A 21,473-nucleotide genomic window follows, 5' to 3' on the forward strand; every position below is an offset into this window, starting at 1 on the left:
CACTTGGAAGGACCATTGGCAACAGTGTACTGGGTTATCTACAAAAGGAGCAGTCCTGATAGTGCTGCTGTCAATCCTTGAATTTGAAGTGGTGATAGCCCACAGTTCTATGCATTAAGCTGCCTGCTTTCAGGATGGGTGTGTTGTACCCATTTTGAGGATAAGTCTGACCTAAGTGATCTCCACATTCACTCACTAGAATGTCCTGCTACAATAGGAAATGGAAAGCAGCTCACTCTGAGCAAAAAGTATCCTCAGGGCATTCGGAAGGAAACTTGCAGGGAGCCAGAAGACTTGGATGGTGGATGCTTGGGGCGGCAGCAGTTCAGTACACCAGTGGAGGCCTCCATTAGTTGGCAGTATTGTATACTTGAGTGTGGTGGTAAGTTATGGGATAAAGCACTCTGCTAGTATGTATTAGAAAGGATTCCAGTGTGGCAGCTAAGGATATGTAGGAAGACAAAATACAAAAACTGAAATTGGAAGCTGTTATGGATAGGATACAAGCAGTTTAAAATACTTTGTCAGAAGAAGCTGTGAATTGCAATAGAGCTGAATGATTTTTATCTGGGAGGAGACTTGAGTCAAGTGGGATAAGCTTATTCTTCCGTAGAACAAGGCAGTTGGGGATTACCCAATTTGAATGGGCATTTCAGAGCTAAGCTACATAGTTGAGCCTCCTATGCATGGCACATGAAGAAATCTATAATTCAAAGTTGAAAGATGATGAAATAGAGAAGCTCAAACAAGGAGATTGAGATTCTCCTAAAAGATCCACATCCAAAACCTCAACCATACAAAATATATGCATAAAGTAGCAGGAAGTATTCTAAAAACAAAGCCAATGTGGCAATGGCGAAAGATTATTTTGTTGAAGGGGATGACTGCAAATATGGAACAGACAATAGAGAAGGGGGCTGCGTTTTATTCAAGTGGCAGAAGGGGGCTGCGTTTTATTCAAGTGGTAGAAGGGGGCTGCGTTTTATTCAAGTGGTAGAAGGGGGCTGCGTTTTATTCAAGTGGTAGAAGGGGGCTGCGTTTTATTCAAGTGGCAGAAGGGGGCTGCGTTTTATTCAAGTGGCAGAAGGGGGCTGCGTTTTATTCAAGTGGCAGAAGGGGGCTGCGTTTTATTCAAGTGGCAGAAGGGGGCTGCGTTTTATTCAAGTGGCAGAAGGGGGCTGCGTTTTATTCAAGTGGCAGAAGCTGCTGTTAAAGGAATGGAGCATATAAAATATTCATAACTAAATTGGAGGTTAGAAAGGATTGGGAAAAGATTTGATAATCCATTCACAAAGAAACAATGGGGGGTATATTTGTCTGAAATGTGCAACAGTCTGAGCATTTAGTGTGTCTGAAGTGTTTACTTGTGGTATAAAAAATACCTGTGTAGATTCCAAATATTTTTTTCTTTAGATTGCAAATGTTGGGTGTGATGGGGAAGAGATAACTTAAGAGTTGGCAGACTTTAAAATTCTCTGCAGACTACTCAGAAATATTGCGTGAGTAAATTGGTATGACTAAGGAAATTATTTTTTGAACTGACGCAATTGGAATTGCCTAGATGCAAGACTTGCTGAGCCCAATTATGGTGACTGCCAAAAAAATCCATTACTAGGAAATGGAACTCTTGTCTAAACCAAGAGTACCAGAAGTAGTGAATATAGTAATGGAGAACTAGAAATGGGATCTTGGCAAAGGGTTGGGAGTAAAGTACATAGAAAAATGAAATTGAGAATATATGGAATGAGGTTTAAAAGGCAGGTTTTAAATGAGCGATGTAATGTTTGACACTGGCTAGATTAGAAGTGTTGTATGTTTGCAATGAAAATTTGTTAATATGGTTACTTTTCATTTATATAAATGTATGATTGGCTATGTCCAAAGTGATTTAATAAAGATGCTTAACCTGTTTGCTGGTCAGTCTGTGGATTCGTTTATTTGCCAAAGGCAGGTCAATGAATGCAAAAAAAATCAAAAGCAGTTTACCGATGCCACCTTCAATGAACATTAAGACTTGCAGGGGGAGAGCCTCTCTACCACCATGGGGGTGACACCACCTGGATTATGTATACCAACTTTGAGGTTAAAGTGGGAAAGGCAACTGACAAGTGTTTTGAACTGCTTTTGATTTTTATCAATTACCTTACAGATGACTGTCTTGCTAGCTACAGTCACAAGTTGAGAATGTTTGAGATCAACCATATAACCAGAAGAATGATTTAAGTTAGCTGTTCTTGCTGTCCATTGTAAGGCTCAGCAGTACGAGTGCAGCCATTGCTTCTCTGGAATGATTTAGGATGATACCCCGTGGGTAGTCTGTAGTTTATTGGGTATGAACTACTAGGAGGGACCAGGGTGGGCACTGGAGGAATGTTTCCCAGCTTTCCTTGGAGTCCTTCGAAGGAATAGCTAGACTTTTTTTTTTTCAGGGTGTACTGGAGTCTGGTGTTCCTTCTCAGCTTGTCACCACCATAGCCTTTCCCATTTAAAGCAGTTTAGGAAATGGGAGTCGTATTTTGACTGACTTAATATTTAAAATTGATTTTGAAAGCACCAGGTCCAGTGTCCAGTTTGGAGTAAACTGCTATCCAAGGCTTGATGCTTTGGCAACTCAAAAGGCCAGAAGATACAAATTCATGAACATGCAAGTCCTTTAGTCCCTTTACTATATTGGTATTTGAATATTTTCTGTTAGGAAAGATTCTGTATGCACCCCTGCTGCCGACTGCATAATATGGAAAAGACCCACTTTGTTTCTCTTAGTTATGCTGAGATCCAAGAATTTCAACCTTGTTTAACCATGCTTTGTGTATGCTGGCAAAATGTTTATACTTGTACAGTGTTCATTTAATAGCTTTTGCCCGAACCATGTGTGCTGCAATACCAAGATGGCATGTTGTGCCATAGTTCCCAAACTTAAGTTATAGGCCTTGATAAATGTCTTCTACATTTTTAGTAGATCTTTGCCTCACTAATCTCCAGAGTCAGGATTTCTGGATGCTTGGGTAGTTCAGATGCTCTGTAATGAAAGTGTGCCCATTTGTGGGATGGTCCATATCAAAAGGAAGATGCATAATTTGAAATGCATTCCCCAATGGGAACAAAACCTTTATGTTTACACCAGTTTCTCTATACCAAAGTAATGTGCAACTTGCTTGAGGTATCTTTCCACTTAAAATTCATCTGAAAACAGAATTCTTACAAATTCAAGATTTGTAGCGACTGGCTTTGTGCAGGGGTTCCTTGTATTTGGCCTTTGGCCTAACTGTAGAATTCTCTCTAATGCTTCCTTCTGGCTACTGCTACTCCAGTGGCTATGCTTCAGACATTCTGTAGCCTTTTTAGGCTTCACTGTCTTGGAATCCACGTTCTAGCTTAAAGTGGAGAGGTACAAGAGTGATTAATGGTAGAAATTAAGGCAAAGTTGACCATTTCCCCTGGTACTTCTGTGGACAATGACCTTGGAGGTAGTTTTGTCATCTCTTCTGGTGTGCAGGTTGCCCCTAGATGCCAACAGAGCAGATTACTAATCTTCAGATCTTTGAGATTTTGGAGTTCCCTGTTGATAGTATATTAGATCTTTAAATCTTTAACTGAGCAACAATTCCAGGTTTTGTTAGTTGTAACAACTTATTTCTAGAGGCCTCTGAAGCAACTGCTTTCAATCTATAAACAATTGAGGATCTGACCTCAGTTGGTGCAAGTCTGAGGGGAGATGTCTCTAATATTGTCCAAATAACCCAAAGTACTTTCAATTAGACAGAGAACCTGATACTTCCTTTTAGTATTTATTTGTACTTGCATTTCTTTTGTATGTGAAATTTGTGTGTAGAAGACTTTTGAAATTGAGTTGTATTCTCCCATCTATATCCATTGTACTCTGCCTTGTGCATAGGATGAGATGTCCAAAATTTATTTGGAAAGGTATGAAATCTAATTCCATTAAGAGTATGGATGTGGTGAGGCTGTATTAAAACCATTGGGAGTAATTGTAAGTTTACATTCATTTTTTTTTTACTTTTCAGAGGTGGCTCTATAGTGCTTGTGTCTTCTACTGCTGGTTACCACCCTATTCCAGTAAGTATTAAAGTTGCACATTTATAGGAAAATCTTTTTTTTCTGTTGCCACCCTATTCCAGTAAGCATTAAAGTTCTACACTTATAGGAAAATCTATTTTTTGTAAATCTAATGTATTTTGTTTTTAGACCATTGGTCCATACAGTGTCAGCAAGACTGCCCTTCTTGGGCTAACAAGAACTCTGGCTCTTGAACTTGGTCCTATGAACATTCGTGTGAACTGCATGGCCCCTGGCCTTACCAGAACTAGGTTCAGCACAATTGTAAGTATACAAAGTTTTGATATTGCAGGAGGCATACATAGAACAATTGTATGGCATAGTGTTGCATCAATATTTTTAGCTCAGAAGTATATTAAATATCCCTGCAATCTAAGAATTTGGTGTAGAAAGAGGAAATGCCACTGAAGGCCAAAACTGAAACTAACCTTTAGCCAACCAGCTGTGGACCTGGCTCCATATTCTACCTTTAATTGGTGCGCAAACACAAAAATTTAAACAAATTTCAAGGTGTGCAAATGCATCTCAAATGCTGTCATCAAAATGACAAATGGGAGAATGATTTATTGCATTTGTTAACCGTGATGGTGTACTGGGCCTAGGTGAGCCCATTTTCAGTAGAGGCTTGGGGAGAAGCTCCACATAACATGATACAAGAAAAAAAGCACAATATCTGATGTTTGAAATGGTGCAACTTTTATGTAATTACTTATCAAAATCCATACCAGAGAATGGAAAAGCATTTGGGGTCAGAGTGGAGCCTGGATGGTACATAGGCTCTAAACTGGTTCTGTTACAAAGTTTAAAACTTCTGAGTAACTTATTTTACAGGAGGTTTGTGTATCTGCATGTTCTATGGAAGGAATGGGCAGTCCACAGGTCCTGAACTGTTTTCTGAAGATCAGGCTTGATATAGCTGGGTAGGTTGGTGTCCATTCCATGTGCTCATCCCCTGCTGATAGAAATCTAAAGGGTAGGCTGAGATTTCCTGGGGAATTGTGAAGCAAGATGTGTTGCAGCACCTGCGTTGTACTTGTAGCAAAACACTCATGGTTAAACTCGCTAAACTGGAAAATGCAGAGCATAGGGCATTCTTTAACATGTTAAATTGGATCTTTAAACTCCCAGGATTTTAATGTCTCTGAGAGCAGATGAGTAACACATGGGGTCCTGAAGTCATTTTTGTGATCTGCAACTTCTAAAATATATGCATTTTCTGAAGATTTCTGTTTTACCATATAAATTCTCTGATCCCAGCTCAAAATGCACACAAACAATTGCAGCAACTACCGTAAGTTTAAATAACATGTTAAACTCAAAATTTGCAACACACCTAACACCAATACACAGGCCTGTTAGGTGGTATCACACAAGCCTGTTATCGGGTGGCATCACACAAAGCTCTCCCGATGTCCTTTTAAGTTTGATTTGATTACAACAGCCATAATCAACCAATTCTGTCACTATTTGCAGCACTGTTGTGAATTTAATTCTTTATCAAAATACCAATCAAGGTAAAAAGGGGGGGGCTGAGGACTGCCACCCACCAGGCTGCATCAGCCTGACACCCCCCCCCCACTTTGAGATGGAGTGCCCAATAATTTCCTTTTTTTTCCCTAAAAGGAAATTGAGAAATTTGCTGGCTGTGATTGGGCTTGGCTTATGCCTCTTAAGATTTGGAGTACCACCTGCTTAACCATTAACTCCAGTAGATTGGCTGGAGACTGCTGTATTGGAGACTTGACAAATTCCAAATGAGTGCCTGGTACACTGGTCAAATGCTCTGGTCAACTAGGACTTGTCTAAGCTGCTTGGAAAGGTGGTTTAATCCTTCCAAGAGTGGAACACTAACCGGTTTGTCTCTGGTGGACTTTGTTCAGAGATTTTTCCCAAGCTACAGGGCATGACATGGGGTTATTTCTTTGCAAGGAAACTTGACCACTGCCTAGCTGGCCTGATGTGGAAATCCAGATTAAAACTGCCTGCTGCTTGAAAACCATATCCACCCACTTTAGGACTGGTGAATTGTTAAGCAGGCTAAAGGCACCAAAGTGTATCCAGGAGAACAGTGTGGCTCATAGGCAGGAACTGTAATGAGTGAGTTAAGGAGTTAAGACTGATCAGGATGGATTTCCAGTAATGCTCAACCTACAGGATGCCTCTTGTGGATGGCATTCTCCACAGCTCACCCCTTAATACTCTGGTGACCTTTTCTGTGGTCGAACTTGGAATATTTTAGCGAGTGAGCATAAAGCTGATAAGGTGATCCTAACTGTGCCTTGGCTGAGGCTCGTGGTCACAGTAATGGAGGTAGCACAGTATGGTGTGAAGATGCCATGGGCAGTCTTCATTTCCTAAGCTCTGCAGAAAACAAAATGCATAACTGCAGTGAAATGCTGTTTGGTACATTTTGCCTGAGTTCTAAATCCAGCGTGTTTACCCTTCTCCAATCGTCCAAACTTTCTGGAATAGGAGTAGTCTGTGGAGCCATTATTTTGAATTGCTCAACCTGCAATCGCAAGATGGCTAATTTATTATATCCTTAATATGGTGGTCTGAAAGACAAATTGATTTCAGACTGCTAAAGCTCCTGTCCAAACAGAACTGACCCATTGTTTTTTGAAAGACTTTCTGGTAAGTACCTTCACTACTGCTTTAATCTGAATATTGCAGGGTTAATTTTGCCATATGAAAACTGAAACCCAGATGGTGAATACGCAAATGTGATGTCCTTCCTCCTTGCAAAAATGGTTTTGGCCGTGGCTCTGAAAACCAGTGCTGGAATTAGCCCCTGATAACATTTCTGCCAGATGCTTCTGAACAGCTCTTGGTTTTCATTTGCACAGTCCTCTTGCCGGAAGGATGTGCACTTCTGTTGGAGGATCCATAATCTGAGGTCTCAAACTCTCATTAATCCTGACCCTGTGCTCTTATCCTGCATAAGAGGTTTAAGGGCTTTATTGAGAGCTGCTCTGGATGTGATAATGCACTAGCCAAGCACCTTTCTCTTAAGACATGCAGGTTTTAAGTTCCAGATCCTGGATCGCAAAGACATGGGTGATCTTGGAGACATCCAGAATATTCTGGAGAAACAAACTCGTGGCAATTAAAGATGAACTTTTAGGAAACCTGGACTAAACTACTACTGTTCAATTAGTGCACTGGAACATAGAAAATTGCCACATTGTTTACATGACTAATTGTATTTTATTCTACCAGTTGGTTTTAAATACTATTTTAAATCAGTTTTACTTTGTGTATATTTTGTTCCCATCATGCATACATTTTTTTCTGGTTCTTTTTTTCCACTTTATTCAAAATTGTGTAATACTAATTATACAATTATATATATTTATAGATTTTTTTAGGGTTCTTGCACACAGACCTTGAAAAGCTATCTTTAACGATAGGTTATGAAAATAGAAATTGATTTTTACATGCAAAGTGTGTGTATTGTCCAGCCATCAGGGATGTCGGGAGGCATACGCACTGTACTGATTTCAGTACAACTTCTGTAGAAGAGGGGGTAACATTTTTAACTAAAAAAACAGCGTTGGCTCCTTTAAGGATGCTTGCTGGGTGTTGTGAAAGCGAACGGGAGCTGACATGTCCGGCTGGCTGCGAGCGGGAAATTAGCTTGAATGGATCAATTGTGAACGGATAGGAGTGCGAGCGGGAAATTATGGAGCAATCGGGTTAACAGATTATCAGGTAAGGAGAGCGTGTGTGTGAGAAACTGATCGGGAAATTATGGAGGTGTGTGAGACTGAGCGAGAGAAAAGCTTGTGATGTGGTTAGCCAGCTTTCAAAGCTATTTTCAAAAGTTATGCATCCAGGCTTTTCATGGCAAAAAAATTAGTCTAAGGTCTCAGCAAGTTTTTTTTTAATATGTAGATGTATTATATTTGACACAGATGCATTTTAGAGTATTCAGGAGTAGAAAATTACCCAAACGTTTTTCCCTCACTAAGAAAGTGAGATGTATTATCTGGGCATGCAAGATGTGTTGGAAGGCTTTTGCAGGAGTCATTCATGAAAGAATTCACTGGAACCTCTTCTTTGAATCTTTAGATTACTAAATACTTTTTTTTACACTTGGAAATGTCTAATCTCTCTCTGTCAAGGGAGGGGGTGAACGCCCACACCCTCTGAACTAACAAAATATGACTGCAAAATCTGAAAGTTATACTCAAGTAGGGTGTTTTTGATTGTATCTCATTTTGTTAAATCTCAGTTTACTCTCCTTTTAAAGCCCATAACATTGTCACCTCTTACAGTTTTGCCTTTGCTTCATCCATTTGAGGAACAGCCAGCTTCCTTATTGGTGTCTGTGACTGATGTGGGGTCTATCATGACTTAGTCTTAGAGGATTATAATCCGGTGTCCAATCATACCCAGATTATCGTGAGCTCAAAATGTGGATGTCAAGAAATTCACCAAGAGAAAAAAACTCAAGCGGTAAATATTGTCATCCACATGGAGAACACATTGAGCTAATTGTGTAGAGATCTGGTAATTCTTTTGTTTAAACTACTTTCAAAGCCTTTGAAAGCAGGTAAAGCACCTAAAACTGTCGGTAAAGCACCTAAAACTGTCAGCAAGCAGAAGCGGAGTTTCCCTCTTTGGAGCTAACAACATTAGAAGTTTAACACTTCATTCCAACATACTTACTGCATAAAAGCCATTTTACCTTTTGCTACTGTTTGGCAGCTGGAAATGTCCACTGTTAGTCCCTTGCATGCGACCTAAGTGCTTGGGTATCCTTAAACTTTTAAGTATCTAAGGCTTGTTAAGATTGGATGTCATACTAGGGATGTCATTAGCAAGTTTCTTTTTTTCCAGTTTTGGAGCAAAATTGTCACACTTTGTGCACTACATATTCTTTGATCAATGGTTGAAGCTCATAAAAATACCTAACAAAGCATTCTGCCACCACAGAAATATAAAAACAACAAAATCAACTATCTAGAGGTGAAAAGACCTATGCTTTTGACACAAATGTAACACTAACGGTGATGGGATAAGAACATGCAGCAAGCCAGGGACAGAAAGCAGATTCAAGTTTTCACAGCTTTTAATAAGTATCAAAAGCTTAATGTAAAATCACCTGTGTGCTTCTTTCTACTTTAAACTATCCAAAAATAAACTTTTAAGGCCATAAAATAAACTTTCTAGGCCATTCCAGAAGTATATTATGGTGGCATATACACACTGAGAAAGGGTTGCACTGCTGTACATTGTAGCCATGCAACTATAGATTCTGCTGTCTGATTTGTTATTCACTAGAGGCATCACACAGCGATCAGGCAGTGCAAAATGAGAAAATTAATAAGGGATTCCTTAAAGGGTTGAGGCACTGGACACCATTGAAATGTACCATTTGTGAATGGTGTCATTTGATGAAATGGGCTCAGTGTGAACGAAATCGCAATTCATTCACTGTGTAGTGACTGAAGAATTAAAAATGTTAAGTTTGGAGGTGCAGGGCAAACCCCCTACATAAAGTATAAAAGTGGTTTTCTCACCACCAGAAAAATACTTAAATTGTGTGTGTAAATGCCACACACACACGTAATACAACAGGTGTTTAGGCTCAAAAACCTGTACCTTTTGCTTCAGGGTAAGAAGATTCTGAAGTCCCTAACCACCACCATTTCTGAACTTTGTTCAGATTTTTATTTTTAACAGTTGAGCTATGGTGAGAACTTAAGTTGTATTCCCCCATTATTGTTTTTGTTTGTCCAGGTTTTTTGTGCCAAGGTGTGAAGTGAGAACCGAATTTCTATGCCCTCATTGGCTTTTTGTCCAGGTTTTTTGTGCTAAGTGGTTGAGAGCTATCTAATAGCCATTAAGTTTCAATCTTCCTGTTTTTTCAAACTGCTGATTTAGCATAGTGGCATGTTGCACTGACTGTAGTGCATATGGTTCTGGGTTTAAGACATGCATGGTGGTAACACTGCATTTTATTTTAGTAACTTTCCAAAAATATACAAGCAATGTTTAAAATGTGTCCCTAGTTTTTTGGGCTTTTGCCCCCCCCCCCCATAAATGTTTGCTTTTTCCAGATTTCTTGTGCTGCGAAGTTCAGATATAGCAGAGTGTCGTATATTTTTACAAGGAGCTGAGAGTTGCAGGGGAACTAAAGATCTGAAGTAGGCAGACTTCATTTGTCTGCAACCTGTGGGTATCTGATCCGACCTCGGATCCGAGCCGGCATTTCAAAAGCTTTAGGCTCCGAGCTCCTAGCTCCTCCCTCTACCCATAATCCCCTGCCAGGCCCCAACTGATCTCAGATTTCGTTTGCCGCTTTCAAGTTGCAACTGACTCCTCGCTCCTGGTTAGATAAGAGTTTTGACTAAAAATTTTTTGGAAAACTAACTTTTATAATTTGATTAGTTAGTGTATGTGTTAGGCTTTCCTCTCTCTTTTTAATTTTTCTTCGGGTTTTTGCGTAGTTTGTGTGTACTGTGTGTTTTAGGCCTGTTAGGGCTTAAGATGTCTGAAGCCCATAAGGCAGTGTTCTCTAAATGTACCGAGTGTGGCCATAAGCTGTCCCCAGCGGATGGCCACACTACGCGTTATCACTTGGGGGTTGAACACCTGTCATCTGGTTGTACCATTTGTGCAGGGTTCAACCCCCGAGCTTTAAGGGAGCGGAGGTCGAAGCTCGTTCTGGCGGGACTTCTCCCTCCAGATGCGGCTCCGGCCTCTGCCCCTTCTAGCCAGCAGCCTTCTGTGGGTGCTGTGGTCTCCTCTCCCCCGGGTGGGACTCAACCTCGCTCAAAAAAACCGGAGGAGAGGGAGACTTCAAGGGAGAAAGAGGAGCGACACAAGGAGAGGCACCACAAACGGAAAGCAGAGACCTCAAGTTTGGCTCCTCCGTCTAAACGGGCCTCCCCTGTGTCTTCTAGATCTCCTCCTCGGCTCCACTCCCCTCGGTTCTCTTCTGGGCCCGAGGAGGAGGAGGCTAGCCCTTCAGTGAGGTCCCCGAGGCGGCTCTCTAGGTCCGCTTCGGTGGCCTCTACTAAATCCACCTTTTCCATGAGCGAAGCAGACATGGACCGGATGATGAGGTGTTTCATCCAGGCCCAAATGCAAATGGGAGTGCTCTTGGCTCCCCCCATCCGGGAGGGGATTCTACCCCTTTTTTCGCCCCCTTGGCTCCTTCTCCGACCCACACCCTGGGTTCGGAGCTGTCTGTGCCGGGCAGAGTTGGATCCGGGGGTGGGTCGGATCCGATAGGTCAGCGCACCTCGGATCCGACCCATCCCTTGAGTGCTTCGGGTACTTCGGACCTGACCTCTCGGAGCAGAGGGCCGAGCCTCGGATCCGAGGGAGCTGGTGTGTCTTCAGCTCAGTCTAAGTCGGAGCACACCGGTCTTTCGGATCAGACTGTTTTGGCTCAGACTCCGGTCTGTGCGTCTGATCCGAGTGGGGGTCTGCTCTCGGGGCTTAGAGAAGCTGGCTAAACCGATCTTAGACCTTTCCCTAGTGAACCTGTCAGTAACAAAAGTTCCGGATGGTCACCCTACAATCTATACTCCCCTCTTGCGGAGAACGATTGGATGTGCTCCATCGACCTCAAGGACGCGTACTACCACATTCGGATGGACAGACGGTCCAGGAGGTTCCTTCGCTTCCGGCTGGGAGCCAGCCACTACCAGTTCAGGGTCCTCCCCATCAGTCTCACCTCTGCCCCAGGGTGTTCACCAAGGTACTAGCAGTAGTAGCAGCCCACCTGAGACTCCAGGGATTACAGGTCTTTCCGTACCTGGACGACTGGCTCCTAACGGCATCATCAAGGCATCTACTGTGCTCAGCCAGGGACTATTTCCTTCTTATAGCCCCAAGGCTGGGCATCACCATAAACTGGGAGGAATCTTTACTGCACCCCACACAACTTATAGATTTCATAGGAGGAAGGTTGGACACAAGATCAATGCGGGCCTTCCTCACCCCAGACAGGCTGTCCAGCCTGAAGTGTCATATCACAGCAGTCCTACAACCGTTTCCAACGGCGGCTTCGGTCCTGAGGGCCCTGGGTTCAATGGCAGCAGCTATTCCACTTCATGCTTGCTTACACATGCGGGTTCTTCAATGGACCCTACAGGTCCAGTGGTCCCCGCTATACTGCTCTCTCAACAGCCCAATAGCGGTCAGCAAGGCATGCAAGGACTCCCTTTTTTGGTGGCTCCAGTCTCCGGAGCCTCTAGCAGGGAGACCCTTTTGTGCAGCATTCCTCAGAGCCACGGTGACTGGACGCTTCTCGCCTCGGGTGGGGGGGGCATTCTGCGGGCAAGATTGTCCAAGGCACGTGGAACACCTCAGACCTCGTTGCATATAAATGTCCTGGAAATGAGGGCAGTGCTCCTAGCGTTGCAGGCACTTCACAGCCTTCTTCCTACGGGGACTATTGCGATCCAGACAGACAACATGTCGGTAGTCTGGTACATCAACAAGCAGGGAGGAACCAGGTCCTATCCCCTTTGTCGAGAGGCCATGAGAGTCTGGGAATGGGCAATTTCCACCAAACGCTTTCTTGTAGCAACGCACATTCCGGGAAAATCCAACATCCTTGCGGACAAGCTCAGTCGCACCATTCTTTCCCCGCACGAGTGGTCTCTCAATCCTCTGGTAGCGAAGAAGATTTTTGCCGTCTGGGGGCAACCCTGTTGCGATCTTTTTGCTTCTCACTCAAACGCCAAATGCGACAGTTTCTTCGCTCTACTTCCCCCACCTGGGGAATCCCCGAGAGACGCTCTGGTGCATGCTTGGCCTCCCGGTCTCCTTTATGCCTATCCTCCACTACCTCTGATGCAGAGGCTCTTGCAGAAAGCCAACAGTTTGGGGAGCAGAATGATTCTCATTGCCCCGTTCTGGCCTCGTCAGCCCTGGTTCCCTATGTATATTCCCAAAGTGAACTGCCTCTGGATTCTGGATCCATCCCGGATTCATCTCCATCCTCTAGGGACTTCCAGTCCCGAACACCTACACACCTGAACAGCCTGGCTGCTCCAGTTCCATCTCTTGATTAGGGACCTCGGCATCTCGGCTACCTGGGTCGCAGGCCATTTTATATGGCTCATAAACCTTCCACTAGGAAGGCTTATTGGAGCAAATGGAAAGGTTTTCTATTTCCAGGTCCAGAAAAGTATGGATCCTTTTTCTGCACTCCATGTCTGTGGTGCTGACTCCCACAGACCTCTTTCATCAAGGGCTAGTTCTTCATGGTAAGGTACAAATGGTAGCCATTTCCTCATTGAGTCATATGGGTCATGAGTCAGCTCCTCATGACTGCAACTTGTAAGACCTTTCTTAAAGGAGTTTTTCTGTTGAGGCCACCGGTCAAAGAAGCTGTACCACCTTGGGACCTATCCTTAGTTCTACAGGCCCTTACTGCTCCTCCCTTTGAACCTGCAGCTTCTGCGGATCTGAAGTACCTTTCCTTGGAAGACTGCTTTCTTGGTAGCCATCACATCAGCCAGAAGAGTCAGAACTTCAGGCTCTATGCATCAAACCACCTTACCTCTCCTTTCCCGATAGGGTGTGCCTCAGGACCAATCCATCCTTTCTTCCAAAAGTTTCTTCGGAATCTAATATTAATCAACTTACCTGTGTTTTTCCCCAATTATAAAAACAAAGGAGAATATAAGCTGCATTCTTTAGATGTTCATAGACAATTGCACTTTTACATTCACAGAACGGCTGGTCATAGACAATCAGATCAGCTGTTCATCTCCTTTGCTAAATTTGCTATGGGCAAAGCAGTTTCCAAAGTCACACTATCGAGATGGATTGCTAATTGTATTCTGCAGGCTTATGACACTTCAGGTAGGCCTGCTCCTCAAAGGGTTACTGCTCACTCTACTAGGGCAGTTTCCACGTCAGCCGCGTTTAAGTCTCGAGTGCCATTGGATGATATCTGCACGGCAGCCACTTGGGCCTCGTTTCATACCTTCATTTCTCATTTTAGGAATGAAGTCACTAAATAAGACATCAAGTTTCTGACGTCATAACCTTCAGAAAAATGCATGCTAAAGCAAGACCTGTTCTATCAACTGTCTTAAGTTTATACAGGATCAATTTTTAGTACTGTTTGTATGTTCCCCCAATATATTTGGCCTTGTCCAGATTTCCTGCATTAAGAGGTTGAGAGGTACGTGCAAATCGCTTTATAGAATTAGGAATATCTAAACCTCAACTGTCCCCAATTTTGGCTCAAAATGTTGCTCTCCCCCTAATAAAATCCCTCTGCAAAATAGCAATTTTGGAAGAAAACGTGGAGGGTTTACAATTATAAATGTAATGATCAGAGTTGTACATTACTTTTATTTCAGAAATGCGTATAGATTCTCTAATTTTATTAGCTGCTCAAGTTAACAGTGCTCATATTAAAATGGTGTCCCTTCTTTGACGGGTTCCCAGCTGTATTGTCTGGCAGTTTTATATTTTTGCATCACATTTTTGGTCTGTTTTTCATAAAATTGCGGTTTTCTGACAAATTAGTGGCAAGTCATTAAAGACTGAAGTTAGAAAATAATGGCAGACATTTGAGTTTCAGATTTCATACCCTTCAGAAAATTCGTACTAATGCAAGACCTGCTACTATTCTATTATCTTTCTAAGTTTAGAAGAGCAATATTTTAAAATGTCTATTTTTGGGTCTTTGCCTCAGTTTTATTTATGGGTTTGTTGCTCTGAGGTTGAGGTGTGTGTGGTAGATAGCATACCTCTCAACTGTCCAAATTTTGCAGAATGTCCAGATTTTTGCCCCATTTTTTCTGTTCCTCATAAATTTTGTGATTTTTCTAGAAAATCATTGAAGGCTGAAGTTGCTAAATGATGACAGACATTTGAGTTTCAGACTTCATGTCCTTTAGAAAAATTCGTACTAGCACAAATCCTGGTCTAGCAATTTTGTCATACTAGCGCAAATCCTGTTCTAGCAACTTTCTAAGTTCACGAGAGCATTATTTAATATCTGTCCCTGTTTATTTTAGGCTTTGTCCATATTTCTTGCACTAAGAGGTAGGTGGGGTGTGAATGCTACACCCTAGTTAGGGGTAGCAGGTGGTTAGTAATTTACTCAAGCTCAAAACCTGTACCTTACTTACAGAAAACAAAAGCATGAATCCTCTACCTCAACTACCATGCTGCATTTTTCAAAGAACTGACTTTCAGGTTAATTTTCAATTCATGGAACCAAGTTTGAGTGAATCTATATTATATTACTGAAGAGGCATTACAGCAAATGCCTCTTCATAGATACTAAGAGCGAACTATGAATTACGAGAATGTCCGTAGCTTGGCTGGGAAGAGGGGTAGCAATTTGAGAGCAGAGTACAAATTTGAAAATCCTAGCTACACCCCTGACAGCCATGTAGTATATTGTCTTGGATAAAATCACTTAATCTGGTTAAATAAGAGGTACCACATTATAAATTTTATTTAAAGTACATAAGGGTTATATGACGGCTACTAAGTAGGGTAGGACCAGCTCGAATGTCACACTGGGGGAAGGGATGTAAATTTAACGTGTACCAGTAACACTTTTACCGCACAATAAACCACTCCCATGCCTGATTTAAAAAAAAGTATATATATTTAGAAAGCTTGTGAGGAAATTACTCTTGTTTTACTTGGATCGCTTGTCTGTGTACTTAAAGGATTTTCGAATGGAAACAAGACTGCCTGCCTTGCTTGGATTACTTTTGAATACTTAGTAATGCTGTACAATTATATGTTTTCTATTTGTTTTGACTTGAGATGAGCAAGTTTGCTACTCCTACTACTGTCTGTAATATACAGTAATTAACTAGAGATATATGGGCTGAACTTCTTCCACACAGAGAAGTTTCTTACACTGTGGTCCCCTTAATGCAACCTAGTTGAATTTCCTTGTTATGGAAAGTTTACTATAGACTCTGACCATTTATCCCTCCATCTTTGGTGTGCTGCTTATTGGATTTTATGGAAAAACTGGAAGCTTTCATTTATAAAGTTGGCAATGTTTTGGTCAGAGTAAAGCTTGAAGCTTTCTGAGGACTGCTACTTTGGAAGAATTGTTAAAGCTTATCTAAATCTATGATAGTGGAGGTTTCTGAGATACCATGAATGTTTTGTCCTTGTATGGGGTTAAATCTGCCTTTTGATGGGTTCTGTACTGTTGGAATGAACTTTATATGCTTGGTATCTGACAGCATTTTAGAGGAATTTCCCACAAATGATATTGCAAATGTGGAGAAATCTGCATGCTGGCAAAACAGTTGTCAGCATTGACGGTAAAACAAGATTTTACCTTTGATTTATATAAACTGATTCTTGTAAGGTTCACTTTTGTAGCTGTCCACCACAACACCAAGCCAGGTGTCGGCATGTTTTAATCTTCCATTGTAATTCACTGTTTTGATTTTTGACTTCCTGAGCCTTTGGTCTTAGCAATAGCATGACATCCCCCTTGATGCATGGGTTTCAAGTGTCTGTCTAGTGGGGATAAGTCTTTGGGTTCTGTTCAAGCAGCTTTATGTACAAACACATCAGGCTTGAGGCATAAAAACTTAAACTAGCTATTACTCTTGTGTATGCTCACTGTCTTGCTGCACTCATAAATGGCACTGAAGCTAGCATGTGCTGCCTGTTTAAATGCATGTGCCAACCTTGAAACACTTAAAGGTACAACATGCACACTACCCTACATCCTCCCTCTTTGCGAAATAAGTCATGCAATGATATTGACATGCAGTCAAGACCAGTTCTTTGTCATGCAATTATACAAAACTAAATACATAAACAATTATGTCCAGATTGCTGTGCATTTCACACTAGGTGTGGAAATGTGAACAAATTGTGACAAAAATTGGAATCTGGTCCAGCAACTGGACTCTCTACTGAACAACTTTAGGGACATCCGGAATATTAGGAATGGCAGAAGTGGACACATTCTACAACAGGAACATTGTATGGATTGCTCTGAGTTGGTCTATCACAGGAACAGTGCTGCGATATCTAATCTGGTACAGGAAGATGTGATTTCTCTTGTACTCCACACCCTCAGATTCTACAAAGTAGGATCTTTGCTGTGTACATATACCTGTTACTTGACCAATCTGGTTGAAGCCTTTTGCCATTTGTATCCCCACTGCCCTTTCAATGGGCAAAAATTCCAGTTTATTATAACTGGACTTTGGAAAGGGCTCTTTCTGAATAGTTGGGCTGTAGTTCTGTTCTTGGCTTTAGGCCTCAAATGAACCAATGGGCACTGTTCTGGTTTGCCTAGACAGAGGTCTCAGAGTAGGTGAGCAAGGTATATCGCAGGGTGTAAAACAAGTTGACAAATACCAGGAAGGACCCTGTTGACCAGAGACGGTAGAGTCAAATATACAGACCAGATGCACAAATTTGACCTAGGTTTCATCTTTATGCAGACTTCAGAACATGAAATGTCTTATTTTAAGAGTTTTTCTTATTGTTATGGAATGGTGTTTTCCAGAAAGAATTTTTTTTAATTTCTTAACAAAATTCGTGAGTTAATTTTATATTTTTTATATGATTAACAGTTATTGTTTTTTAGACATTATATTTTGTAATTTAAGAACATTGGGTGTCATAAGCAGTGTTTAGTTGATTGTACATGAAAATGTTTATTTTACATTTATATTGTGTATTTAACACATTTTGGTATGTAACACAATGTTGTGTAGATAGGATTGAGAGTAGTTTTTTTTACTTTGAAGGGCTAATGAAGTTAGATTTAGGATATGCCTGTTAGATTGAGCTTTGTCTCTAGGGTAATTGAAGGGGTGGGATGTGTTTGTTGTAGGGTATGAGTGTATAACAATGGCGTGGTTAAATGTCTTCATATTCTGAAGAAGTCTGTATAATAAAGACGAAATCTAGGTCAAATTCGTGTATCTGGTCTGTATATTTGACTCTACTGTCTCTGGTCACCAGGGTCCTTCCTGGTGTTTTCTGTTAACTTGTTAGTAGTTTGGATTGGTGTCTTCCATATTGCAGAATATGTTTCTGAAATTAAGTAAATTAAAAAAATCTGTATTGTGCTTTGACCTCTCAAATAATTGCTTTGCATGCTGTACTGCACATTCAGCTAGTCCAATTGACCAGATATTCTGGACTACTAGTAACATGTACATTCCCATTCTTTTGCAAGTTTCTGAAACCAGTGATTGGTAAATTGGGTACAATTGTCAGGAATAACTGGACTTACCATGGACTGAAATGTTTCAACTTGGTGATAACAGTAGAGGACACTGGAGATTAGGTAGTAAATCAAACGGCTCCAATAAGTCTACCAACACTAATGCTGATTGTTCCACTCTAATATATCCATGGCTACTGTTGACCAAGGTAGTTCAGGAACTTCACGTAGCTGAAATGGTTTTTGCAAATAAGGTGTAGTACTATTGCCTACCGAACAAGAAAAGTACTTTATCAATATCTTTTACTAGACTGCCAAACTATTAGTTTTGCCCATTTTGGCAGATTTTGAACCTGGGTGACCACGTTTTATTTCTGTAAGGAAATAAGGTTTTACTTCAGGTGCTACACCAGATTGCTTTGACAGCCATCGAACATTAATGTAGTGGTTTAGCTTTGCAAAACTGGACCAGTTTTTGTATGATTTCTCAGCTCAAGTCTCGTGGTAGAAAAATTATGCACTTCCATGATGTCAGTCATAATTCTCTGCATGAAGCTGTTCTGTTGCATTTCTTGGTGATCTGGATAAGGTATCAGCCAGACGAAGTTTGCCTTTTGTATAGACCATTTTGAAGTTGTACTTCTGAAGTTTAAACATCATTCTTTGTAATCTCCCTGGAGCTGAATGCATATTCTTCTTTAGAATAGTAAGAGGTTAGTGATCAGTTTCAATCTGAACATCTCTACCATAGATGTAATGAAACTTAGATACAAATACTATTGCCAAACGTTCCTGCTCAATGTGAGCATATTGCATTTCTTTTTGTAAGGGTTCTAGATGCATAGACTACTGGTCTGCCTTCTTTAACTGTACCAAGACCAAATTTGAAGCATCACAGGAAAGCTGGTTTATTGACATAGTATCAATGTAGGTGGGATGGCAGTTTGCTTAAGGTCTTCAAATGCCTTCTGGTGTCCTTCAGCCAAGATCATATAACATTTTTTGTGGGAAAGTGCTCTCAAAGGTTCATAGGTAGGTACTAGGCTATTGGCCCTAGGGCCTATATAAGACTAGCCAAATGGTACCCTGGCTTTTGCCACCCAAGAAAATTATTTTCTTGTGCTTCTGTCAAGCAGAGCCACAGAAGTGATGCCCGGGGTGAATTTTCCATCTCCCATCCAATATTTTTCTGGAGTGCTAATGAGCTTTGTGATATAGGTAGGTAGTTTGTTCCAGATTATGGGAAGTTTCTGGGATAGGAATCTATCCCTCCAGCAAGTTCTGTTGTGGTGATGAGGTGCAGGTCCCTAGAGCGTGTAGCTCAGAGGAATTGGAATTTAAGTAGTGTTCTACAGCTCTGGGTTTGACAGCTTTGTATGTTAGGCAGAGATTGCCTCTGAGTAGGTGATATGCAACAGTAAAGCCGGAGTTTTTCGAGACTGAGTAGGGAATCTGAGGCCAGTAATCTTGAGGTATTTATGTGGCCTTTCCAGTTGTAGATGCCTTGTGAGGTGCATACCAAAAGGGGCGTTTTACACTCGTAGGTCTGAGTGAGTAGAGGGGGAACAATGACCTCTTTCCTGGATGAAGCCTTTTGTGATCAGGTGTGCCATGTAGTATTTCCTGATTACTGTGGTGATGTGATTATCAAAGGAGAGACAGCTGTCCACCTGTTCCAAGGTCTCATCACACTCTTGGTGTTAAGTAGACTACCGCCTATGTGGTAGTTCATGGTCAGTTTTTACCAAAAGGGTTGACTGTGCACTTTTTGGTATTGAGCTTGAGGCCATGGCTTTGACACCAGACATCTGTTTTGGTTAGGCCCTTTTGTAGGATGTCCACATTGTTGGTTTTGATTATGGCTCCTAGTTTGCCGTCATCTACGAACTTTTAGCCAAAGACCACCTGTGTTAGCCTGTACTTCAGAGAAGTAGATACCAAACAGAAGACCCAGGACTGAACCCTGTGGTACTCCACTTGTCACTGGTCTGAAGTTGGATTTAGTCTGCTAGTTTCACAGTGTGGGTTCTATCAGTGAGCCAGTTGGCAACCCATCTTGACAAGGATTTATACCTAGTTTAGTGAGTTTATCTAGAATTCCGGAGTTGGGGGATTGTCGAAAGCCTTGGTGAGATAAATAGGCTGTGTGAACCACCTTACCCTCATCTATGGCTTTAGTGACTGCTTCAAAGATGTCTCGGGTTTAGGAGACATGATTTGCCTTTTACAAACCCAAACTGGGTAGGGTCCAGAGTTTAGAGATTACAAATGTCATTGTTTATAACTTCCATGATGAAACATTCCATAGCCTTGCAGACCAGGCTAGTCAGGCTAATGGGGCAGTAATGCATGGGGTCTGTTGCCCCCCCCCTTTGTGGAGTGGGATGATCGTTGCTGTGTGCCATTCAGTGGGCACAAAACCTGAGGTGAGGCTGATTGAACATGGTACTTGGGTGGGGTGCCAGTTCATTTTCTAGTTTGTGTAGAACGCAGCCTGGGATGTCTGGTCCCATGGATGCTGTGTTCTTAGCTTTGGAGTTTTACTTGTGCAGCCATGATTACATAAATTTTGCATTCTTGTGGTATAGAGATGGGCCCTTTAGGGGGTGAGAGGGGTAAAGTTAGCACTGAACCCATCTGCCAGGATGTTAGCAATATCAGTTGGTTTTGTATATTTAGTGCCATTGTGCTGCAACTTGGAGCAGATCGGAGTGTTGTCATTGATTCTTGACATAGCTATAGCATGTTTTGTGGTGGTCTTTAGAATCGGTGGGGATTTTGTTTTTGTAACTAACTTTGGAGTATTTTGAGGGATCTCAGCTTCTTACTGAGGCTGACCAGAGTTCCTCCAATCATGGGATTTTACTCTGCTGCAGAAAGTTTCTTCTGTTGTAGAGGACCAGCAGATTGGCTTCCTTTTTTTGGAGGATAGCATCTTTGGTTCTGTTAGGGATCGCACAATCCACGCACTCGTAAGTGCTTTAAAGTGTATTTGTATAGGATTCGGCAGTCGTACCTCTGTTGTCCATCAGCATGGGTGTCATGAAGTTTTCCACTTCTGTCTTAAGCATGAAGTTGGTTTTGGAGAAATATTTTATGGTTTTCTTAATGTGTGGGGGTGGATGTCTAGGGTGATTAGCTTGTGGTGAGATCTGACCGAGGAATTTTACCTCTGGTGTGGTTCCCTCTGGTGTGGAACACTGTTGCCCATGTTGGTAATGACTAGGTCTAGGATATTGCT

At 41.8% G+C, this 21,473-nt stretch overlaps 1 protein-coding gene across 2 annotated transcripts in view; it reads left to right on the top strand.

Annotated features, from left to right (window-relative positions):
• LOC122808471 (dehydrogenase/reductase SDR family member 4-like) overlaps positions 1–21,473 on the top strand; it is a 501,584-nt gene that overhangs the window by 268,870 nt on the left and 211,241 nt on the right. For both annotated transcript variants that reach the window (XM_044079461.1, XM_044079529.1), the window contains exons 5-6: positions 4,026–4,077; positions 4,207–4,341. In XM_044079461.1, the coding sequence (XP_043935396.1) occupies positions 4,026–4,077; positions 4,207–4,341 (187 nt within the window). The remainder of the gene's footprint in view (positions 1–4,025; positions 4,078–4,206; positions 4,342–21,473) is intronic.

Source organism: Protopterus annectens, chromosome 1.part0, assembly GCF_019279795.1.
Source record: "Protopterus annectens isolate FY-2018-M chromosome 1.part0, PAN1.0, whole genome shotgun sequence".
Taxonomy (NCBI): Eukaryota; Metazoa; Chordata; order Ceratodontiformes; family Protopteridae; genus Protopterus; species Protopterus annectens.